The sequence below is a fragment of the Urocitellus parryii genome, chromosome 2 (assembly GCF_045843805.1).
Source record: "Urocitellus parryii isolate mUroPar1 chromosome 2, mUroPar1.hap1, whole genome shotgun sequence".
In the NCBI taxonomy this organism is placed as follows: domain Eukaryota; kingdom Metazoa; phylum Chordata; class Mammalia; order Rodentia; family Sciuridae; genus Urocitellus; species Urocitellus parryii.
In genome coordinates, this window is record NC_135532.1 from 162,001,727 (window position 1) to 162,027,845 (window position 26,119).

The following is a 26,119-nucleotide window of genomic DNA, read 5'->3' on the forward strand; positions in this document are numbered from 1 at the left end:
TTTATGCTTGCTCATTCTGATACTCCCTCCCCCGGAAAGCCTAGGAGAGATTTTATGCGAATTCACCGATGTATGGGGGATGAGCTGAGTGACACACTCCTGTTTTGTTGTTGCAATCTGTCGGAGAGTGGCAGTGGATACTTCAGCTTTCCAAGATGGTGGCCTCTGATTGCCTTGGTGGAGTGTCCGCTGTGGGGGATGGGACTGTACTGCTTCCTTCCCCGTCTGAAATCCCGTACTCAGCCCGGGGGTCAGGGCGGGCTTGGCTGGCGGGATTCCACCTAGTCGCAGCCACTTATCTCCCTGCTTGCTAATTAATCGCTTCTCTGCGGCACCACGCCTTCTGTAGCTGAAGGGCAGGTCACGCGAATCAGTCCCTGACTTTGTTTTTGATATTAAACTTACCAGATCTTCAGGAGTTGCCCGATGAACTGTTAGATCATTCACAGTATTCTGCAAAAAAAAAAAAAGACACTTTAAAAAAAAAAGTTTTCTTATAAAATATTAACGTTTACTAGGTTCTGATGGCTGGAAATTGATTCAAAACGCTAATACCAAAAATTCTTTCTTTCTAAGAACCAGTTTTCTCAATATAAAATTAACACATTATTTACAGTGTTATAGAAAGTAACAGGCCAATTTTAGATGTCTTACAGAAAATAAGTACTCAGTTACATTAAAACAAGGAATAAACAAGGGTAATATATATTCAAAATGAGTAAATTTAACTAAAATTGTAATCTTCAAACTGTATTCTATAGAATTCCAATTGGAAAGATTTCTAATAGAAAGTATGATCACTACAGAAAGGTTCAATTAGTGTCCACAAATACCTTAAACATAGAAATTATTACAATAAGAGATGAAATATATAGGCATTGCATAACCTTATAAAATATGAAAACAGTGACCTATATAAAAGGCATTAAACCAACATGGCAGGGTTATCTCACTGCACAACTCCAGGAAGTACCATGAATATCCTATTCCATGTTAATAGCAGCCCCTTGAATGATGTGATGCACAGCTCTAAATAGCAGTCCTGAAATTTGGCACTTTCCAAAATGACATTAGTCATTTTGTCACAGATTTAACAAGGCAGAAAATAAAAACAATTTAAAATTTTACTTTTTTTTTTTCTCCCAGTACTGGGGATTGAATTCATAGGCACTCTACCACTAGGCTCCATCCCTACCCCTTCTTATCTTTTATTTGGAGACAGGATCTTGTTAAATTGACCAGATTGGCCTTGAACTTGTAATCATTCTGCTTCAGCCTCCAGAGGTTCTGGGATTATGGAAGTGTACCACTATCACTGGCTGAGTTTCACTTCTAAATGGTGGGATATACTAAGAAAACTGAACCCAAATAATTTCCAATATATTCAAAACTAAATTTTTTGGCCATGATTTGTATTTAGATCAAGGATTTTTCAAGGCAAAAACTGTTATTCCTTACACATTGATGCAGAGAGGTACAACTATTTTTAATAATCCTAGTAAAATTTAGGCATACAAAGAAGTGACATGCTTAGAATTAGCTTTCATGGGGGAAAATATCATTTTACCAGTACTACTATTGCTTAGAACTATTTTCTTTTGAAATTGCTTTAAATCTAATTATAAGCCATTTCAGAAAATGTTTTGCTATTCTTACCAAAATTCTATTAATTAGTTTGATCTCTCCCCATTCACTCCAAAAGATCTATGACTGTTTTCCAAGTGCAGTCTACCTCCAAAAAAAACAAAATTTCCAGCACTGGAGATAACAAAAGCGTAAACAAGGAAGGTTCTTGATGCAATTTCAAATGATAGGTTTTGATTCAATTTTTGACCAATAGCTACATAATGAATAAATCCTGAACCTCCCAAAGTAACTACTCTGAAGGAGAGTATTGGCTAAATATTTATAAAACACTTATAAGTAATTAGCCAATCAGATCTGCCCAAAATATCTGACTAAGGCAGTCAGTGTTATCCAGAATATTCTAAGTCCAAAATAAAATCCCTGAGATCCAAACTAGTCTCTGACTAGTTACTCTCAACAATGGAAAGTAAAGGCACCTAAAGTATAATGTCCATACGTAAGTATCAAGCTGCAAAAGATAATACCAGGTAATACTCAGATTAGAAGCCAGGATTCATATATGTTCCAGGTACTTAAGAGAATCTTGTACTGAATCTGACTACCCTCTGGGTATGCAACAAATAAATCAAGGGGTAAGAGAGCCAGGTTCACTCACGTTTTCAGTCCAAAGTGCCATCCACATAATTATGGTATCACTGGTGATTAAAGGCTAATCTAAAAAAAGTACCAAAATTTTAAAAAATTCATAGACTTCAGTGACACAGGTTAATCAGAGTTGCCTTAGAGCAATGAGTTCTCAAAGTGGAGGAGAAGGGACTTTTTTAAAAAGTACTTTATGCCTCGTGAAAATTATAAGTCTTTAAAAGAGCTTGGACATGAGTATCCCAAAGAATTTTGCTTTTTCCTCTAAAATCAAGGATACAACAGGCCTAGAAACTTCTTCTACCATATTAAATACTGAGCACCATTCAAAACACGGTTCTGAGAGGCTAGACCCTTGTCATTGTGTCTATTCCTCCAGAGTAACATTATATTATTTATTATCCCACCTAGACTTACATCCCATTCTTGCTTCACTGAAGGTTTCTTCTTCTTCACTTTCAGTGTTTTTCTTCCACTTCCCCGGGGACAGTAACGGTTCACTCTGACCAATGACATCTAGGAATAATATCAAATGTTTTTAAATGCATGATGATGGTGATGATGATGATAATTGTAACAGTAGTAATATTGGCATCAGCTATCACATATTGTTTCTTATAAGCCAGATACTATACTAAGTATAGTATCTTACACATAGTATCTTCTTTAATCCTCACAGTAACTCCATGAAGTACTTAATTGTTTATTACTTATTTTATAGAGAGAAAACTAAGGAACAGAGTTATCCAACTGTAATGTTCACAGTAAGTAGCAGAGACATAAATATCACTTTAAAAGATATAGAATAGAACTAAAAGTCCAAAACAAACTTACATTCATTGTCAGTTTATTTTCCAATAAGAGTGCCAGGACAATTCAATGGGGAATGAATAATCTTTTCAATAAATAGTGTTGGGACACCTGAATATTCATATAAAAAAGAATAAGCTATCCCACTACTTCATATCATAAAAAATTTTAGTTTAAAATGAATCACATTTAAATGTAAAAGCTAAAACTATAAAACTCTAAGAAATCATAAGGGATGTGGCTCAAGTGGTAGCACGCTTGCCTAGCATGCATGAGGCACTGGGTTTGATTCTCAGCACCACATAAAAATAAAGATATTGTGTCCACCTAAAACTAAAAAATAAATATTAAAAAAATAAATCATAAGCATAAATATTTGTGGAACTCGAGTTAAGCAATGGTTTCTTAGCTATGGCACTAAAAGTATAAGCAACTAAAAAAAACAAATTAGACAGCATCAAAATTTAAAATTTTATGCACAAAGGCACAAATCTTTAAGAAAGTAAAGTAAAAAGACAAACGACAGAATGGAGAAAATATTTGCAAATTATTGTATCCGATTGTGTTAGCTTTCTGCTGCTGTGAAAAACACTTAGAATAATCAATTTAATAAAGCAAAAGGTTTACTTTGGCTCATGGTTTGAGAGGTTTCAGTCCATGGTCACTTGGCCCTGTTGCTTTGGACCTGTGAGGAACAATACCATGGCAGGAACAAATAGTAGAGAGGCTGCTCACCACACAGCAGCCAGGACAAAAAAAAAAAAGAGAGAGAGAGAGATAAGATGGGATAGTCTCAACATCCCCTTCAAATAAACACCCTCTCCCCAACAATTACCTAACTTCCTTCTACTAAGTAATACCCTCTAAAGGTTCCACCACCTCCCAACAGCACCACTGGCTGGTAACAAAGCCTTTAGCAAATGGACCTTTGCAGGACATTTAAGATCCAAACTATAACACTGATAAAGGATGTATATTCAAAATATATCAAGAATTCTTATAACTCCACTACAAAAAAAAATTTAAAAACAATTTAAAATGGGCATAGGACTTGAATAGACATTTCTCCAAAAAAGATACTACAGAAGGCCAATAAGCACCTGAAAAGCGGCTCAATTTAAGCAATCCCTAGGGAAGTACCAATGAAAATCACAATGAGATATCATCTCACACCATTAGGATTGCTATAATAAAAAACAATAAGCAGTGACAGGTGTGGAGAAATTGGAATTCTCATATGTTTACTGATGGGAATGTAAAATGATATGGGCACTCAGGAAAACAGTTTGGTAATGCATCAAACAGTTAAAAAGTAGCTACCACATGACCCAACAATTCTATTCCTAAGTATATACCCAAGAGATTTAAAAGCATATGGTCACACAAAAACTTATACATAGCTGTATTATTTTTAATAGACAAAAAGTGGAAACATCCTAAATAATTACCAATTGATAAATGTATAATTAAATGTGATATATCCATAAAATGGAACATTATTTGGCAATAATAAGGAATTTAAGTACTGATATATCCTACAACATGGATACACCTTGAAAACTACACTATAAGAACAGCTGAACACAAAAGACCACATATTGTATAAGAACATTTATCGATGTCCAGAATGGGCAAATCCACTGACGTACAAAGTAGATAAGTAGTTGCTTAGGTCTGGAGGGAGGAGAGAAGAGAAAGCTACTGCTAATGAGCAAAGGGTCTCTTTGTGGGATGACTAAAATGTTATGGAATAGTGGTGATGCTTGTACAACTCTGTGAATATATTAAAACCTTCTAAATTGTATTCTTTAAATTTTTTTGTGATTACTAATTATCTCTAAATAAAGGTGTTATCTAAAAAAATATAGGAAAATATAATAGTTGCTGGATAAAAGGAACCTAACCTAGTGTATTTTAACCACCTAGATCTTTAACCACTTAGATTTCTAATTTAGTCTGCAGAAGCAAAGGGGAATTGTAATGTCAATAAATCTATATGAATAGAATACAGAAGTTTGTGTATAGTATATCCTCAATGATGCTTATATGCATTATTAATAAAACTATTCTGTGTGCTAAAAGCATCACATTTAATCCCACAACTCTAGGAGGCATGTATTGTCTTGAGAAAAAATATGGAAGAGAACAATCTGGATACAGACTGGGTACACACTGGGTTTTACCACTAACTCTAAAATGGAACTAATTCAATATGCAAGGTGTTTAGAATCCCTGCCTGGTAGACTAAGTCCTGCTCAGCTGTCAATAATGATGTCAGTAAAAACAATCATTAATTCCTTTCCCAAATGAGAAAAACAAGGCTTAGAGAGTATAAGTTAATTGCTCAAAGTCTCAAAAATAATAAGAAGAGCAGAAAACACTCAAAACCAGATCTTACTGATTGTAAAGTATAAGCTAGTAAACTGATAAAACTGGGTTAACTGTGCTTGAGTTCATATTTTCCAAATTTTCTACAATGAATCTATGTTACTCTTTAAAATAGGAGGAATTTTTATTTGAAGTTTTAATATTTAAAGTATTACTCTTATTTAGACAGTAAAATTCCACCAGCCTCAATTATGAAAAACAGTCATGAATCTGAAGGACGCAAGGGCTTCTGAATAGTCAAAACCAGTTGTCAAAAAGCCCATATATTTGCTTCTTTTCATAGAGGAAGCCCTGATATAACAACAAAAATTTAAGAAGTCTTTTATCATGCTATTTGTACACTAATAATGATTTGTGATAGAAAATACAATGCATCCAAACAAAAAATTTAAGCAAAAATATATGAAAATTAATATAAGGACATGATCAAATACCTAAGTATTAGCATGAATGTGAAAAGTTGCCAATTTTAACACAAGAAAATGTTATTCAATAAAACCATATTCATGTGACACAGTGATAAAAAAAAGGTATGCATCTGTTTTCATATTTTCACTTAGTAATTCAGCCTAGTAAAGCTAGTTGTGAATGACCTCTAATGAGTCCCACCCTTGTATAACTCTCCCTTATGTTTGGGCAGGAACTATGACTTGTGATTGCATTATGTTACACAACATAGTCTTAGATATGACCATAGCAAAAGATGCTCTCCTACTGGCCTTGAAGAAGCAAAATGCCACATTTTGACTGTGGAAAAGGCCCATGGCACAGAACTCAAGCAGCTTTGAGGATCTGAGGGCAGTACTCAGTAAGAAGCTGAGGGCAGCATAGGGGAGGCTCAGTGATACAAACATCTAAAGGAAATTAATTCTGCCAACAACCTCAGTGAGTCTGGAAGTGGAGTTTACCAAGTTGAGCCTCCAGATGCCAACGCTGATTGGCCAACATCTTTCTTACAGCTTTGTGAGACCCTAAGCACAGGACTCAGCTAAGCTTGTCTAAAGTCATAACCTATGGAAACTGAGACAATGTCAGAGTTTGAATATGGTTCGCCCCTTCTGAAACTCATGTTAAAATTGGATTGCCTTTGTGGCAGTGTTGCAAAGTTGGGCTTTTAAGAGATGATTGGGTCATTAAACGAGACTGATGCCTTTCTGAGGACTGGCTTAATTCTCTTGGAACTGGATTGGGTATCCAGAGAGTGGGCTGTTTATAAAAAGTGGCTGCCCTCTTGTTTTGCCTCTTCTGACCATGTTATGACGCAACATGAGATCTATACCAGATGTAGCTACCTGATCTTGGATTTCTCAGACTCCAGAACTATGAGCTAAATAAAACTTTTCTTAATAAATTGCCCAGTCTCACATTTAATGCATCAGAAAAGAGATGAAGACAATAGTGTGTAATTGTTTTAAATCACTAAATTGTGGTAATTTGTTAAATAGTAAACTAGCAACCGGCTGACTCTAAATAAGCCCTGTAAGATCACTAAGATTAAGTAATTACGCAGCTAACTATCTCTGGCCTTCCCTTTGCCAACAAAGTTCCTAAAGAGGCAAATTTTAACACCTATTTACTAACATAATTATACCTCAAGTTTCTGCTAACATAAGAACTCTGATCCCATCTTTGCACTGAAAAATGTTCTCTTGAATATCACCAATAATGGTGATGATATTTTTCTCAAGAAAGGATCAGATTTTGTGGTTTAACAAAGAAATTTTGTGCCACTTATAGAAACCAAAGATCATAAGAATGCAATATTTAGCTGGGGATATGGCTCAAGTGTTAGCACGCTTGCCTAGCATGCATGAGGCACTGGGTTCGATTCTTAGCACCACATAAAAAATAAAATTTAAAAAAAAAGATATTGTGTCCACCTAAAACTAAAAAATAAATATTAAAAAAAAGAATGCATTTTATTTACTGCTAATACGTGAGGACAGAGGTATTCTGATGGTTTACTGTGCTAAGAAATCAAATAAAATTAGTACAGCCCAGAAAATCCAGGCCTATCTTTGGAAAATCTGAAATACTACCAACTTTCCAATTACTAAAATTACTGGTTCCTTCTTATTTCTCAGGCACTTTCCTTCAGTGCAGACTCTCAACTCTTAGAAGCCTTTTCCTCCATTGGGTTCCATGACATTCTTTCTCCTGTTTTTTTTTCCCCCTCCCTCACAGAATATTCTGACTCCTCCTCACATACATCTTAAGCAAGGACTCTACCCAGTTCTTCCCCAGCCCTATTACCTTTCCATTAAATCCAATAATTGTTTGGGGAAGTAGATTATATACCATGTTCTGGCTGGGCACTGGAGATAAAATACTGAAATGTCTAATATGATATCAGTTCTTATAGAGCTTACTTTTTAGATCACCAAGGGATATTCACATCTTCCCTCAGGGATCTCACCAAATCCCTTAAACAAAGCTGTGAATACCATGGGCACACAAACTGCTGAACTGAGTACCAAATCAAAAATTCATACCTTTCCTAAAAATACTAAATGTTTATTTCTAACTGCCACTGTACAATATCTCCCAAATATCTCAAAGACAGTATACAAAATGCAGCTCATCATCCATATTCCCTTCAACCTCTAGTTCTTGATATATAATTGGGTGCTCAGTAAATGCCTGCTGAATTAATCTGAACTTACAGAATTGTAATCCTTCTAGTTGTTCCAGTTTAAAACCTTAGTTAGCATCACAGCCTTCTTGTCTCTTAAGTCACTCAGATACCAGAGCCTATTAATTCTTTACCTAAGATATGTCTCCCACCTATCCATTCTTTTCTATTTCTTAGGAACATTTTTTCCAGGTTCTCATCATTTCTTTTGTTTTCCTTTCACTCAATCATTCATTCACTTCATTATCCACCTAATAGTTCAACAAATATTTTAAAAGAGCTTGCTAAGAGCCAGGCACCTGATACAGCAAGAAAGTGGAATCATCTGTGCCCTCACAAGAATTTTTCAGAGGACCACAATTAAACAAGTCACTATAATAAAAAGCAACGAGGGAAGTAAATTCCATGTGCCATGGAAATACCTAACTTACTCTACACAATGAGAAAAGGGTGCTTCCTCTCCCTACTCACCCAAAAAGTTTAATCTGAGAGCTAAAGCATGAATAAGTTAGAAGGGGTGAAGGGGATGTTCCAGGCAGGGGAGAAGGCACTTCAAAAGCTTGATGAGTTTCATTTAACAAAGATTTGAGAGAGCCGTAGGCTGAAGAGCCTAGAAAGAAAGGCAGAGGGGGCAGATCATGGCCTTGGAGACAGGGCAATTTGAACACACAAAAAACCACTGAAGAACTTTAAGCAGGGAGTTAGAACAGAATTTTAGCAAATACACTTCGACTTATATGGGAAATAAGGTCTCTTTCCAAACCCTTTCATTAACCCTACCTAGATAACATGAATAGAGTATAGATCTCAGTCCTTTACTCACTTCCTTAAAAGAGCTAAAGGGTGCCCCATTTTTGTGAACCCAGCTTCAGAGCTCCCCCTCCATGTGACCCGACTGACCTTTCAGTTTTTTCCTCACATCTCCCACACATCCCAAAACCAAGCTCTCACCTTTACACATAGTTCCATTCTTTTTTCTGTGCCTGGCACACCCCTGAGAAGCTCACTCCATTCCCTACCGGGTTTTCTCCTCCTCGCCTCCTCAAAACATTCGAGGGCCCTTCTCAGAAATCCCTCTGAACACCCATCAATCGAAATGATCCTCCCTGTCCCAAAGTACCCCAAGGTAGCTCGTCTCCTCACCTGCTGGACCGTAAACCCTTTGAAAGACACAATCGAGTACCCTCAATTTTCAGCTCGCTGCAAAAGTGCCCAAAAGCAGTGTGCATGCGCACACTTAGGTGCGCCGAGAGCGCACTAAACGCTAAACAGAAACACAGAAACACACACAGTCAAACCACACAGAGTGTCGTCGGGCCTACTGTAGTAAGGATCCCGGACCAGGGGGACAGAAAGAGACACCATTTCGGTTCTCCCCACCCTGTCCGTAGTCCGGGTCCCTGCGGCTTGAAGGGCCTGGGGGGCTGCAGACCTCCTCCCCGCATCTTAACCTGCCTTACTGCTTTCCGACTGCCTCCACCGCGACTAAAACTTCAGGCTCAGGAACCGCGGAGCGCGCCACAGGTCAATGCAGCCCGCGGCTTCCGGGCTGTTGCCTGGGTTACCAGAGCCCTGCCCCACGCCTCTGCGCATATCCGGCGAGCTCAGTGCGCCTGCGCTTCCCAGAACCTGACTCTGCTCTGGGACCAGGTTCTTAATGCCTCTTTTCAGCCAGTGAGCTCTCTGTGGCATTCACCGCAAAGCATTGAAAGACAGGCAAGTAGTGTTAGTCAGGGCCTTCAGAATTCTCCAAAAGAACGACAGACGTGCGGGGCGCGGTGGCGCGCGTCTGTAATCCTGACGGGATGGGAGGCTGAGGCTGTGGAAGATCGCCAGTTCGAAACCAGCCTCAGCAAAAGTGAGGCTCTGAACAAGTCAGTGAGACCCTGTCTCTAAATAAGATACAAAATAGGGTTAGGATGAGTGCTTCTGAGTTCAATTCCCGGTACAAAAGAAAAAGAGAGACATTAGGCTTCGCATATGGCACTTATTTGCTTTCCCCTCTATTTTAAAATGTTTATTTCCACTTACCTATCTACCAGAGAGTATGCTAGTTTCAGTGGGAACTAAAAATAAACAAGTCTCTGTCCTCAGGAAGCTTAAGCATAGTAGCAGAAAGCTAGCAAAGACACGAATGTAAGAGTAAAACGGTGATGAGTACTAAGAATGAAGTATACTAACTAAATACTGAGTTTATTATAGGAATAGTTGAATATCTCAGGAAAGCCTAGATGCAAAAATGAATAGTTACCAGGTAATGGAAGAGCATTTCTGCAGAGGCAACTGCATATACAAAGGTGTATGGCAAGGGTTAGGAAGAAGTCCAGTGTATCTAGAGTTGAGAGCACAGTGAGTGGTTGGTATTAAGGGGAGGCTGCCCAGGAGCCAGGACAGGCAGAACTGTACACATAACACTTCATTCAAAAACTGTTAATTGGCTCTGATACAACTTCCTTTAGCCCCCTTTCTACTATTAAGAAACATATATACATCCAATAAACACTGGATCAACCAATGTATATTCAATGTAAGGAACTGTCTTCTAATAGTTTCCACTCTGATTAAGGAAGTTTGATATAGATATATTTTATGGCCAATCAATATAATCATGCCCTTGCTTATATTCTCAATGTCTGCCCATCTCTGAGATGCTGTAATTGTTACCGCTGTTGACAGGTGACTAGTTCTTGCTTCCCCAATGTTGAAGAATAACACCAAAAAAGCACACGCCAAGGCAAGGTCAGAGTAGAAATTAGTTTATTAAAGGACAGCAGAAAAGACTTCTCCCGGAGGAAGAAGGGGACCCAAGAGGTGGAATCCAGTTAGCGGGCAAATGTGTTCCCCTTTTATAGGTTTGGTGATGGAATGTAGGTTGGAGAGCTCGCCCGAGGGGTGGGACACAGGTGGACATAATTATCACCTTTTGGGATGGGATTATCACTTCTCTGGGATGGGCTATCTCCAAATCTGTTGAGGCTGTTGGTTAATACTTCTTCCAGGTGGACTTTGGCCTAGGGCCTTTTTGGAACTTCATTAACATTCCATGAATTGTCGTGTTTTCCCTGAGTCATTCCCAGCATGGCCTCCATTTTAGATTTCACTCGATGTTAGACCCGATTTACCTAACTACACTGACTACCTAATTTTAAATCTGGCTTCATAATCACTTGGGCAACTCGCCAATACTGGACATCCCAACTTTGTACTTACTAAGTGTTGCACTCTTGCAGCTGAACCTGATAGAAGAAAAACCAATGCTGGTTTTAAATTCAAGATCACTAACTTTAAGTGGGTCTTTAAAGATGCTTGAAAATCTTATTCAAGTTCCCTGTTCCTCCATTCTTCTACCCTCCTTTATGACAATTTTATACTTTTTCTCATATTCAACATCTTTTCTTCTATCCTGAATCTCAGCCAATGATCTATTTCATTAGTAACACTGAATTAATCAGAATTTCAATAAGCTCTCATCACTACTTTAATCCTCCTATCAGCATCTTTACTCACAGACTTCATCTTTACTTTCATCTTCAGAAGTTCAATGAAACATGAGCCCGGGAAACATAATGAAAACTACATTAAGGTTCATCATAATCAAATTGCTCAGAACCAGTGATAAGAAAAAAAAATCTTAAAAGCAGCTAAAGGTAAAAAAAGACATGTACAAAAGAACAAAAATAAGGATAATATCAGTTTCTTATTAGAACAAAGCAAGCAAGAAGACAATATAGCTTAAATACAAACTTTCAACTTATAAGTCTTTTTTGGCAAAAATATATCTTAAAAAACAATGAAATAAAATGTTTCCACACATAGAAATTGGTAGAATTTATTACTAGTAGATTCTCATTATGAGAAATGTTAAAGGGAGAGATACTTCAAACATTAGGAAAATGATACCGGATGGAAATTTATAACTTTATAAAAGAATAAAGAGCAATGGAAAGGATAACTACTATGATAAATATATATGATTATTTTTCTTATTATTTAAATCTCTTTAAACATTACTGACTGTTTAAAAATATAATAAAAATGTATTATGAGTTATATGATATATGTAAAAGTACAAAGCTGGGGAACAATGGCATAAAGATCAGAGAAGGGAAATAGAATTATGCATTTTAGGAATATTATACCATTCCTGATGTATTGTTGAAATAATAAAATGTATAGTAAAAAGATATAATGAATAATAAAACAAACATTTGATTACTCTAAAAGCAGGCAGAAAAGAGCAAAAAATAAACAAAGATGAGAAAATGGAAAGAAACCTCGAGATGATGCATTTAATAATCATATTAAACATAAATGGTCTAAATACCCTAATTCAAAGGCAAAGGTTATCAGATCAGAGTTTACAAATTCCTGCATGTAAGGAAAAAAATACATTAAAGATAAAGACAAAAGTAAGTATATAGGACAAAAATAGAAAAAGATATGTCCAAAAAAGCTGGTTTTATTGATGATAGACAAAGTATATTTTAGAACAAAGAATATTGCCAGAGACAAATAAGCTCATTTCATAATGGCAAAGGAAACATTTAATCAAAAGGATGTAATAATCCCAAACATTTACACACCTAATAACAGAGCTTCAAAATACATGAAGCAAAAAATGATAGTACCCCACTGTGAAATGAAAAATTCACAATTATAACCAGCGTCCTTCTCTGATTAATTTATAATACAAGTTAAAGAGAAAACTATCAAGTTTATAAAAGACTTGAACAACACCAACCATCTTGAGCAGATTAATATTTATAGAACATTCCTCCAACAATCAGCAGAATACACAGGTTCTTTATTGTATGCAGAATGTTTAGGAGATAGGCAATAATCTGGACAAAACAAGTTTCAATAAATTCAAAAAGACTCAAATCACACTAGCTGTGTACTCTGACCACAATGTAATTAAATAAGAAATAAATAACCAAATTATTCTTGGAAAAGCCACCATAATTTGGAAGGAAAAAGTAATATTTCTAAACAAGCCATTGTTATAGTCTGAATGTGTCCCCCCAAATTCATAAGTTTAAAACTTATTCACCAATGGAATAGTATTAAGGGGTGAGACTTTTATGAGGTGCCCTTATAAAAGGGTTTGAGGGAGCTTATTAGGACCTTTAGCCCTTCTACCCCTTCTGCTATGTAAAAATGCGATAGTTGCCCCGTCCACCTTATGAAGACATAGCAACCAGACACTGAATCTGCTGGTGCTTTGATTATAGGCCTTCCAGGCTCCAGAACTATAAGAAATAAACTTCTTTTACTTATAAATTACCCAATCTAAATTGTATTGTTTTAGTAGTGCAGATGGACTAAAACAGCCACTAATCAAGCAAGAAATAAAAACAGAAAATAGAATATATTTTAAAGTACATGAAAATGAAAATGCAATATATCAGAACTAAACACCTATATTAGAAAGTAAGAAAGATCTGAGTCTACCATTAGAAATTAGAAAAAAGAATAAGTTAAAATCAAAAAAGCAGAAGAAAAGAAATATTTAGAATCAAAGCTAAATCAATGAAACAGAAAAACAAAACCAAGGGACAAAATCAACAGACAGGTCTTTGGGAAGATCAATCAAATTGATAAACCTCTATCCAAACTCATCAGGGTAAAATTAGCCATAAATTACTAATATCAGTAATGAAAAAGGTAATAATACTACTGACTTCATAGATCCTAAAGAATAATAAAATAAAACCCATTTGTGATAAAAAATTAAGAATTATATAATATTTTGAATTTGTGGCAACACAGATAAAAATAGACAAGTTCCTTGAAAGGCACGAATTGCCAAAGCCTCAAGAAAAAAGTAGATCATTTGAATAACCCTTAAATCTATTTTAAAAATTGAAGTTGCCAGGGGATTGTAGCTCAGCAGTAGGGCATTTGCCTAGCACGTGTGAGGTACTGGGTTCACTTCTCAGCACTACAAGTAAATGAATAAAATAAAAGTTCACCAACAACTAAAAAATGTACGTATTTTTTAAATTGAAGTTGTAGTTAAGAACCCTCCCTCAAAGCAAGCTATAGTCCCCAAAGCCTTCACTGGCAAATTCTACCAAACATTTAGGGAAGAAATATTAACAATTTTGTATAATGAAAAACTAAGAAGAAGGGGATATTTCCTAAGTCCTTCAATGAGGCTTGTACTACCCCATGGTCTAAAACAGAAGGAAGTATTATAAGAAAAGAGAACTACAAACCAATATTCTTCATGAAGATAACTGCAAAAAAAAAAAAAACTTAGCAAAATTTTCCAAATTGAATTTAAAAATATACTGAAAGGATCCATTGTGAACAAATGGGTCTTGTTTGAAAGTCAGTCAATGTAATTCAACACATTAAAAAATAGGTAATAGATAGATTTAGATATATAGATATTCATCTCAGTAGACACAGAAAAAGCATTTGAACAAATACAGTGCTGATTCTTAATAAAAATTCTCAGTTATCCAGAAAGAGCAAGAAACCTCCTCAACCTGATTAAATACATCTACAAAAGACATACATCTAACACAATGCATCATGACAAAAGACTGTGTGCAGACAAGTCTTGGCATATGGTTACTAAAGTTCATAAAGTGGTAATCTAAGGCAAAAGGGACCATGTGTCCTGCCTCCAAAAGGGGTAGTGGCCCATAATCCAAAAAATAAAAAAAAGTATTCATAACATGAAGTCATAACCAAGGCCTTACATTAGTTGGGTTATGTATTTAGATATCTATTAGTCTTTTCCACATGGCAAGTATTTGGCATCAACCTTCAAAATTTTTTTAATTCAATCTTTAAATTACCTGGTATCTGATAAAAGGATTTTAATAATTGGTTCTCCTTTTAGAAGAAGGAAAACTAGCCAATTCACATTTTAATGTGTTTGCTGTTAGTCCATGTAAGTGTAGATGGAAATAACATGGGCCGTAAGTCCCTATGATCTTATTTGATCAGGCTGGAATCACCGACAGACTTTTATTATGATGGTCCTGTAATGGATGGCATATCCAATAGACAGTAAAATTGATGACAGTGGCTACTGTTTGGGATAATCTAATAATTGTGTTAGAATGAATATGTTCTAATTTAACAATTACAATAAAGAGGAAGTGAAAACATAAAAAGGGCTATTTGGGGTTGTCTGTAACCAGTGGCTTATAGTAAATGAGAAGAATGATTATCAATAAGCTGTTAAAAACAAAACAGCAATTAAACAGAGGTCTTGGTCTGAGGTCTTGAGTAGAAGCTATCTATTAAGAGGTCATCTCTCTGTTCCAAAGATCTCCAGTCAAATGGCTATTTCCTAAGATAAGCTGCTTCTTGAGGATCTTTGAGACTTTTCAGCTTAAGGTCCCCTAATGGAAGAGCCTTCCAATAGTATGGAATTCTGAGTTCTTTCTATAGTTGTTATTAGGGTTTGGACCTTGAATGTCCCCAAAGACTCATGAATTAAAGGGTTGGTCCTGAGGATAGTGCTATTGGAGGATGGGAGAATCTTCAGGAGCTGGGGCCCAGGTGGAGGTCCTGAGGTCACTTAGTTTACTATCATTGCTATATTAGTTAATAACTGTACCTGATTAAGGTTCCTTCCAATGAAGTGCAAGAGCAATTTTCTTCCAATTTGTCTCTCATTTAATGAAATTTTCTGAATTTTGGACCCTGATGCCTTTCACCTTTGCTTCCTGGTTTGCTTTGCCATGCGCTCCCCTCCATTGCCATCCAGGATGTCCACAAAAGCCCAAAGCAGTGAGTCTACCTGATCTTAGGCTAGAACCTCTAAAACTGTGAGCCAAGATAAACCTTTTGTCTATATTAAGTTAATTATCTCAGTTTCATTAAAGTAATGAGAAGCTGACTAATACAGTTGTGAAACATAAAGTCAAGATTGGCTTGCTGGAATTTCACTGCTGTATCTGTTAATAAGTATACCTGATTAAGGTTCTTTCAAATGACAACACTGGTTATCCAATGTTCCTCTCCATAAATGAAATTTCCTCATTGATGTTCATGAGGAGTTCATTTAGGAAGATATTGGAAAGAGGCCTTAACTTGTTCTTTTTAGGGCTAGGTACAGTAAATGAATCCCTTGCAATATTTTACTAAATCTACATGCAGCAGGGAAGAGTCTAGTACTAGGGATGAAATTTCTAAAAACAGGGGCCTTTCTGTTGATGATTCTTAATAGGATAACCAATGTGTCCTTGAGAGAATAGATCATATGTCTATAAGGGCTAGTGTGAATGTCTTTAGCCAGGGTGGCTCAAGAAGTTTTGAAAGTTTTGTTTATTTTAATTTAAGGATTCCACTGGTATTTTCAATCTGCATAGCAATTTGTAGGTGGTACAGGTTGTGTAGTAGTTGAGAACGGGGTAAAATTCTTTTGTAATAATTGTGACATTATTTTGTAAATTGTGTACCTCAGTAAGTTGATATAACCCAAGTTGGAAGTGCAAAGTTAAACAATTTTTTAGAGACTATAAGGGCTGGAGATTTTCAGCAAGGAAACATTCAACCCATCCTAAAAGTAGGAAATATCCCATCTAAAGATGTTCAAAGATTCCTTGAGGATTCAGTTTTGGGCCATTTTTCATCTTAACCATTTTTCCAATACTGTTTTGTTTACAAGTAACTTGTTACCCCAAAACAAATCTCAGACGTCTTTTTAAAGTTTCCCCATCAATGTTGATTTAAGATAGTAATTAATCTGTTTTTACCATGATGAATAGTTTCATCAAGAAATTCAACTAAATTCAACTATTCATTTGAAATCACCTGGCACCACCAACTAGCCAATTTAGGAGTGTCAAGATTATCTGAATGAAGGAAAAAAACCAAATTTTTTTTCCATTCTTCTTTTTTCAAGTCAGACACTAAATGCTTATATTTTATGTAAGCACCTTTCAGTTAGTCTAGAGAGCTATCCTTTGGGGATTTAGTTAGTATCAAAATCTTCATTAAAGCTGTTTGTTTATACTAGAGCATTTAGTTTAACTTCCATGTTATCTCTTTAGACATGGGCCTCAATCTTTATAAGAATGATTTCACTAGAAGTAGGAATGTGTCTAAAAACCCCTCCATTTGTTGTTCATATCTAATTAAGGTTCCTGCAGAGGTAAGAAACCCTTACATTTCCAGGAAAATCTTCTATTTCCAAAATATCATTTACTATGCCAAAAGCATATCTTCCATCTAATACAGGTTTACTCCTTGGTCTTTGGCTAATTGAAAAGCCCTAATAAGTATGACAAGTCCTGCAATCTCATCTGAGTTTACCTCAGATAGAAGACTGACTTTTAGAGGAAAGCTCAGATAGGAATAGCATTTGTGGTAGCTCAGTAATCCCAATTCTGAGGTGTGACCCATCAACAAATATTATAAGATTATTTGTGAATGTTTTTGGTGGAATTTTCTAATAAATCTGAGAAAGATGTTGCAAGGCTACTCTTTAGTAAGGTACGATATTCATGAGGTTCCTCTTCTTTTGGTAAGGTCAGGAGAGTGGCAGGAGTCAGAGTGTTACAGCAATGAATAGTAATGTGAGAAAGAAAAACAGAAACTTTGAAGAGATTAAGAAGCTTAAAGGAGAGAGAAATAGGCAGTAAAATGATAGTCCATTAGAAAAAAGAGGCTAATAGGCTGGAAAGTGTTCATGTTCTCAGTCAATTGTAAAGTCTGTACTGCATGAGGAACCATAGGTCAATAATGGAGCCTGGGACAAATTCAACAGGTTTTACAGTGGTGCTATTACCCAAAGGCAAAGGCTTTGCAATTGGGTTGAGGCTGAGGTTGCAGTAAGTGATGTATTTTGATGGTTCTCATGAAGTTGGGTTAAACCTCTGAGGTTTGCAGAAATAGGTGAAAAGGTTTTTGTAGTTAAAGATGCCAGGGGAAAAAGGGTATTGAAGAGCCTGCTTCAGATTATAGAAGACTCATTCAATACACTGGCTCTCAGAAGACAGGGGCTGTCGTTGGGGATTTACCCATTTCATAGAGGTGTCACAGTCTCAAAAAACTTGACATCCAAAATTGTCATAAGCATACAGTTAGACACAGAAATCATTGCCAGTGAAGTTTTGTCAGGGTTTCCAATAAGTTTAGACAGTCTTTAGCTTAAACAGGTCATGCTCCAAAACATGGACTATGTTTTGGCAAATACTAATTTACCTTTCTTGAAACTTTATGTTCCTTTTCTACTAATACTTACAGCAAGTAAATGGAATGCTTTTTCTAGGTTTTTCTGAACAAGGTAGGAGATCATGTACATATATAGCCAACCTTAATAACAAGGGAAATTGGATCTATTCGTTCTTGATTAAGGGCCTGGGGAAAATGGGAAAGGATTTCACTGAGTCCCAGGGGTCTTACTATCCTGGTATGGTGTCATCCTCTCAGATGAAAGCAAAAAGATATTAATTGTTGTTAAACATTGAAAAAAGCAAGGCAATAATCCTCTATGAGGAAGAATTTGAGGAGGAGCTAATTACAGGATAGTGTTTAGGTTCGATGCTAATGAGGAATGAGAAGTAACCATTTGTTTGTGGCCCTGAGTTTTTTGGGGGATTTTTGTTGTTTGTTTGTCTTCAGTGCTGAGAATCAAACCCAGGACCTCATGAAGTACTCTCCCACTGAGCTACATCCCCACTCCTTCCTGAGATCTTGAACAAATCAATATCTTTGTCCATTTAGTTACTTTCCTAGTGGCATAGGAATGTTGCAAGGGTTAGTGCACTTTTGGATATAAAGCCCTTAACTGTAAGTTTGAGGTCATTCTTTGCTTTTGGTTTCAGTGGATATTGGGGGAGTTTGGATGTTAACAGTTTGATAGGATCTATCTCAGCTACACAATTTTCTTCAAATCTACTGTTTTCCCAGAATGGTCACTGAAAGCTGTTATTATCTTTGGTGAAGTTGTGCCATTCAGGGAGTTAAATGCAAGAATTAGGATTGTGGTGTGTGTATATATAAGATGGAGTTTTTCCTGGAAGAAGAGAAAAATCAGACTGAGTTGACTTCATAAGAACCAGCAATGGTTGGTCAAAAGTGAAGCTTTGTACTTTTGCATCTTGAGCCCCCAACTTATTGGTTAGCTGCCTCCAAATGCAGACCTGATAATCTGTGCTCCCAGGCAGGTAGAACACCAGAGAGAACACTCTGTGGACCAAATTCTCAGGTGGAAAGATGATTCTATCTGGTTTTATTGGTGACCTACTGCAAAGTTTGTCTGAATGAATGAGAACCGCATTGATCGGTAAAGGCCAACTCAAACTGAAAGGTTATGGGGCCTATGCCTATGTTCTACTCTGTGACACTTTTAGACAGCACAACACAAAACAGAAGCAGAAAAGAGAGCAAAAAGGGATTAAAAAAAGAATGGCCCAACTCGTACAAAGATGGCCAACAGGGATCATCGGGGTGTGACTCAGCGGTAGAGCGCTTGCCTAGCACATGCGGGGTCTGGGTTTGATCCTCAGCACCACATAAAAAGAAAATAAAGGTATTGGGTCCAACTACAACTAAATAAACAAAATATTTTTTAAAAAAATGATGGCCAACAATGGGAACCAAAACCAAAATTCTGTACCAAAATGAGCCTAGGTAGCCAAAGCAAAAGCTAAGACAGCTGGGTTTAGACACAGTGCTGGTCTGACGTGTTAATACATATTCAAGCTGTGTGCGCAAGGGGTGAGTATCACACCTGGTAGATAACTAGGGTGCACAGTAACAGGATATACAGATAGTACCTCTGTGGAATCTTCTGAAAAAATATGGAAATAAACAAAGATCACACAAATGAAAACAAATACAGGTTATTCGGAGCATGATGTAGCAAGAGATTGAGCCACCATCACTTGTGCTTGGCAGAGACTCAAGATAGGCGGGGAGAGAAATCTTTGTAGTGAAAAAAAACAAGAGAGCATTTCAGGTACGTGCTGATTGGCTTATGGTGTGGAGAAGCTGAAGGAAGGCTAACTAGAAGCAAGGCACTTTATGATTTGAGGAGCATATTTGGCTTCCTCTAGTAGATCTTGTGTTGAAAGCAGGGCCAAAAGCTAGGTAAGCTGACTCACTGGCCAATCCTAACTTTCTGTACCACTTGCTGCCAAGGTTGTGGTTTGGTACACGGAATTGGTTGCCACTAAGGTTATAGGTCAGATTCCTGAGTCAGTAGCTGCAGAAGTTATGGGCCAAAGTTTTATTCCCAATGCCCATTTGGATATTCAGTCTCTCAAAGTGGAATTTTGGAGCTGTAGATATTAAAAATACCTACCAATGGACCATATTTTATTTTTTAGTTATTGAACTGGCAGTCATACAATAATAATGCTAGTTTGTACAACAATTATAAACTTTTAAATACACTTTTAATACTTTTTTCTTCCTTTTATCCTTACAACAATCTTGTGATTCTGAGATTAATTATCGAAAGTAACTCAATGGATTTGGTCTCCAGAATCAGGATTAGATCATAGCACAGAATCATGTGTAGTACATAAGGCAAGTTTTCTGGTAGAAAATAGATACCACCTACAATGGCTTAGGAATAAATACTTATATAATAAATATTCATTCTGTGTCCAAGAATCTGTTCCAATTGTTCCTAATTTCATGGCTTAAAGTTAGGACAAAGTTTTGAAGGAAGAACACAGCTCCTTTCAAATATCTACAAGGCTGTCATGTGGAAGAAGGATTAGGTTTATTCCAGTGGCTCCAGAGGGCTGGACTAGTATAAGTGAATTTGGGAGAAAGGTAGGTTTCAACTAAGAATCTGAAATATCTTTCAAATGAGATGCTTGTCCAGAAAAGAAGGTGTTGCTTTGTGAAACAGCCAGTTCCTAGTGTCTCATAATGTTTAAGACTCCAGTATCCTACATCTCTAGAGACTGCTTTGGATTGGCCACCCCAACTAATTTCAAAGGCCTTCATAAATTTCAAGTTCAAAGTGAAATTTTGTTAGATTTTGAAAAGAGAAATACACATTATCAATAAAGCAGTTTAAAACCATTCAAATTTTTGGTGAAATTATTATGTTTCTCAAAAATAGTAAATTCTATTTAAAATTTTTACTCCTAGACACTTCTCTGAAGGAAGATTTTTTTTTTTTTTGCTTACATGTGTATACATTTTCAAGAGCTTATTTTTTTAAAGTGAAAATTGTCCTAATAAGGAATACTCTAAGTCAATCTTCCATCAGCATTGTTTTCTGATTACAGTTTAAAAACTGTATAGATACTGCATTTATTCCTGATACTTTAATAATTTGTAGGAATTCAATGAGGAAAACAAACATCCTCCTTCATTTGAATGGCAAGTACTAAGACTTAAATCTCTAATCTTAAATCTTTGAACAAGATCTTTTTTCTTGGTAGATTTTTTTTTAATGTCCCTTCAGGTTAACAATTCTATTTTCTTCTAGTTTACAAAATACTGAAATAAAACAGTCAGTCTTCTCCCACACCTAAATTGGCTGTTTTCCAAGGACTTATCATGGATCCTCTTACTCTACTCCTTACCTGGTACTATTGCTCTCTAAATCTACAGCCCCAATTTTTGCCAGAAGGGTAATTCCTTTTTGTGATGGGCTGTGGTTTCTGTTTCTTAAAAAGCAATTTAGGATACTGGGAATTCTCCTGGAATCTGCAAGAAGTCGTTGCAGAGGTAAAGCAAGCAAGACGCTAGGAAGAAATGCCTTCTGCATAAATCTAGTTACTCTAGTCGTCTTTGACAAATTCTGGGACCAGACTTCAGGCAGAGCTGAAATTGTCCTCTTTACCATATCTATTTTTTTATGACTGTTCATATTTACATACGTGACACATATAGGGAGCTAGAGAGAGAGAGAGAGAGAGAGAGAGAGAGAGAGAGAGAGAGTGATGACGTGAGGCTCTCCTGAGAGAATAGGAGGTAACAGGGAAATAAAACAGGTGTCCGAGAAGGGCTCCTTTCAGAGAAAGGAGAATAGAGAATAATCATCATTCACACCCTCAAGAGTTCTCTGCAGAGAGCAACCTGCAAAACCGAACTCGTGCACCCTCTTGGGGGACAGGTTCTTTTGCTTTCTATTTGCTCACCGGCAGCCAGGGTGCATATTTGAAAGGGACCGTATTTCCTCCTCGGATGGCTGGTCAGGTCGATTTTTCCAGACTAATGTATTCAATAGCTCAATAGCTTTTTTGTTATTATATTTGTTGAGGTAGAGGGGGAAGAGATCGGTTGAAATTCTGTCTGGGTAAGTGGGAGATTCTCTGCGATGAGGAAGTCGAGACTTAGAAGCAGGAGGGGAAAGCAGCAGACCCCCGCCCACACAGCATGCGTTCCCCTTACTCTCCACCAGTGACCTCCCTAGGAGACCCCAGGCAGCACATCAATGTTTAATCAGCCCTTCGGGGCTTGCCAGGCATTGCTCTCACTGCGCTGAAGCCGGCGCCGGCTCTGCAAACCGCTTTGGAAGGACGGGCTCCCGGATCGCCCCCTCCCCAGGGTGGCTCTGCTCCCTGCCAGGCGCGGCGCCCACCATGCGCTCCTGCCAGCGGCTCACGCTGCTCTGTGCGCTGCTCTGTGCGCTGCCCTGGCTACTGTGGGCTGTGGCGGCGGGTCGCCCAGCGAAGCCCCCCACGCAGTCCGCAGCGCTGCGCGGCGCCCCAAGCGACCCCGCCAGGGGCGCAGATTTCGATCACGTCTACAGCGGGGTGGTGAACATCAGCACCGAGAACATCTACTCCTTCAACTACACCAGCCAGCCTGGCCAGGTAAGACACTTGCTCCCCTCGCTCTACTCCTAGAACTTGCCAGGTTTCAACGCCTGGGTCGCTACTTTGGGTTCCCCTGAGAATTGGCCTTGGGACTTGGAAACCGTCATTTCCTTTTTCCCGAAAAGCAATCACTGCCCTGCCAGAGCTGCCACAGCCAGCCTTGGAGACAACTCCGCTTCACCTCGCTCCTACGCCGGCCTGGTCACTGGTAATTTGGGCTCTGCAGAGGCGCTAATTCCCTGCACCTTCTGCGGGTCCTTGCTCCCTGCTGGGCCTTTCTCCAGGAAAGTCATAATTCCTAGGTTTGTGGGAGGGCAGGAAAGACCGAACCTCTGTTCCCAAACCGGTGCCGGAAAGGAATCTCCTTTCATTTGTGTGATCCAAGACCCTTCTATTTCATTGCGCACGGGGAGGGAGAGCTGTTAAGATTCTAAAATGGAAATCCTGTGAGAATGGACGAAAGCTGCAGAACCTCCGTGTATTCAATAGTCATTTCCTGCCTTTCGGTACCATTGTCACAGTATGTGCTTCAGAGAAGAGAGAAGACCTGGTCAAAGACATTGGAACTGCAGCCATCACCTGATCTGCCCAGGATTTTATCTTTAAAAAGGATGAATAATTGTGTGAAAGTTCTAGACTTATTTCTGAGAAAGTTAAGGTGAGACAAGGGCGGAGGATTGTTTTAATAACTGTGCTTTTGACATATATACTCTGATTACATAATTTTAAGAAAATGTATGTGGTTCGCTTTTTTTGTCCCTTCAATATGGTACCTTCTGGAGCACAGAACAAGAGAGAAAGAATCTACAGTGTACCTGCCTCTGGATCTTCTTCCCATATTGATGCGTTTATTTGTACCTTACTGTGCCAGCATTCCCAACTCCTTTGGAAAATTCCAGAACCAGATGATTGGGATACCACCATATTTCTCCTTCTCTGATTCTTATTCTCATTCTTATTCTCATTCAGGCTCACAACTGGAAAACCTCCTTGCTTTAACTAGAAAGGGCTTATATTGTGGTGGGGCGGGGGAAGGGGGACAAATGTGCCTTTTGCTACTCCCAGATATCTTCCAATTCTGTGTACTGATGAAGTGCCCTAAGTTTCCCATCTTGAGTCTGCCAGACAATCCTGTGGCACTATGTCCATGGCAACACAGCCCTTACCCTGCTCCACCTTCCTGTCACCTTCAGGTTGTATGTCCTGTAATGGACAGAGGGACTATGTGCAGTAACTTACATTGCAGACAAGTGGGAGGGGGCAGTTTTTATTTCCCAAACCCACTCAACTTCTTCCTATCTAGCATGAGGTCCCCTACAAGCTGGTTGATATATTACCCATGAGGTATGTTCCCAGCCCTGTGATTCCCATGGAATGGATAAGTCTGAAAAACCCCATGATCTCAGGGGTACAGTATCAGCTTCTCCCTCAGACATTGGTAAGGAAACAGTTTACACATGCAAAGTAAATCCTAGCATCAGATTTTGATGTTTCTTGCAGTGCTGCTTTGAGATAAACTAACTGCTTTTTAAAAAAATATTCTTTTAGTTGTAGATGGACACAATACCTTTATTTTATTTATTAATTTTTATGTGGTGCCGAGGATCAAACCCAGTATCTCACGCATGCAAGGCAAGTGCTCTGCCACTGAGCCACAACCCTAGCCCAAATTGACTGCATTTTAAATGCTGATTTTGATTTTCCCTCCTTAGTTCTGTGTAAATTTCTCTACTACAGCACAAGTTGCTGTGTATGCAGTTGAGGTCACCTACTTGATTTTCCTACTAAACCTTGAGTTATTGAAGGCAAAGACACAATCATGTTCATTACTGTATCTTAGTACCTAGTGCAATGCCTGGCACATATAGATTTATATTTTTTTAAAAAAATGAACAAGTAAGTGAATAAAAGACTAAAACACCTTTAAGCTGAAGTTAAAATATGCATTGCTTTCAATTTAATAGATTCGAATATGTGAGATCATTTCAGATAAAAACAAAAATAAATTTTACTTTTAAGAGGAACAAAAAATTTTAAAATATTCTATTGTGTCCTTTATATGTTGCCTGTATGTGTGTTTAAATGTCTTTTATTGAAACCAATTTCTGTAATCCCAGCTACTTGGGAGCCTGAGACGGGAGGATTTTGGCTTCAAAGCCAACCAGCAATATAATAAGACACCATTAAAAAAAAAAAAAGATAGTACCTTTATTTTATGAAACAATATTTTTTTAAAAGTTGTCAACCTCACAGTCCTTTGAATTTTCACTAAAATGTTACTACTAGTTTGAGAAATACGAACTTGAGAATCATTTCAACTATTTTAATGTCGGTATGCACTAATATAAAACAGATGTCAAACCTTACAGTTTTCTGAGACATATTTTCAATATGTAAATGAAAGAGTGGAACCCCCAATCTACTTACCATAGGAAATTACCCTCTTCTCTCCAGCCATGTTCCTGTTGATTTTTCCAGAGATGACCATTTCCAGATCTGTCTGTCCAAACCATTACTCATTTTCTACTGATGGCCTCCTCTCTTCTTGATCTGCTTTGCCCCAAGTTGAAGAACAATGTCATGAACATAGGTGGTGGGGTGTAGCAGAATTTTACTGAAGGTTTGAAATAACACGAGGGAATTGCACCACAGCACAGGGTAGATGAGACATTGGGGATATAGCTCAGTTGGTAGAGTGTTTGTCTTGCTTGCACAAGGTCCTGGGTTCAATCCCCAGCACTACCACCAAAAAAAGAAAAGAAAGAAACTTAGGCAACACTATCTAAGGGGAGATTTCAAGATGGTGGCTCTTTCTTTCAGGCCCTGAACTACCAACATTTTCCAAATGCTGGCCTCCACACTCTAAATTTTCATTACTCTCTCATGTTGAACTTTTTTTTTCCCTCCACTGTCAACTTCAAATTCACTAAGGAGCTCTGCTAAATAAAGATCTGTAATCTCCAGAGCAGAAACTTAGGCTAGACTGGTTTTCCACTAACCTGACCAATGTCTCGGTTGGTCAGGGTCCCTTTCCCTGCAGGGTTATTTCCCATCACCTTTCTTCAATCAACAAAAATTGTGGTTTAGAAAAAATATTTTGAGTTTTAATCTTCCACCCCTTCCTCTTCAAGCCATTGTGGTTTTCCTTTTGCCTTTCAGGAGAATGTCTAATATAAATTTAGGCTTTGGTGAAGAAAGAAAGGAGTTGTGGGTGCCTTGCTCCTAATACTTTCCATCAGCCACTGCATTTTCCATACCAAATGATGTCCTAGAGGATGGGTTTACCCAGCCGTATCATGCTAAG

General features: G+C 37.7%; 2 protein-coding genes across 10 annotated transcripts in view; one reads left to right on the forward strand and one right to left on the reverse strand.

The window, feature by feature from the left end:
• The window catches only part of Spice1 (spindle and centriole associated protein 1), a 76,584-nt gene extending 66,983 nt beyond the window's left edge, over positions 1–9,601 (reverse strand). For 2 of the 5 annotated variants that reach the window (XM_077794596.1, XM_077794579.1), the window contains exons 1-3: positions 9,515–9,601; positions 2,647–2,745; positions 406–453 (exon numbers count right to left, since the gene is read on the reverse strand). In XM_077794596.1, coding sequence (XP_077650722.1) covers positions 406–453; positions 2,647–2,745 — 147 coding nt within the window. In that variant the 5' untranslated portion in view covers positions 9,515–9,601. Of the gene's footprint in view, positions 1–405; positions 454–2,646; positions 2,746–9,439; positions 9,489–9,510 lie in introns of those variants that run through there. The other 3 variants (XM_077794587.1, XM_077794582.1, XM_077794592.1) reach the window with 3 other exon arrangements.
• A 12,977-nt stretch (positions 9,602–22,578) lies between these two features.
• Sidt1 (SID1 transmembrane family member 1) overlaps positions 22,579–26,119 on the forward strand; it is an 83,053-nt gene continuing 79,512 nt past the window's right edge. For all 5 annotated transcript variants that reach the window (XM_026396358.2, XM_026396366.2, XM_026396373.2 and 2 more), the window contains exon 1: positions 22,579–22,812. In XM_026396358.2, the coding sequence (XP_026252143.2) occupies positions 22,579–22,812 (234 nt within the window). The remainder of the gene's footprint in view (positions 22,813–26,119) is intronic.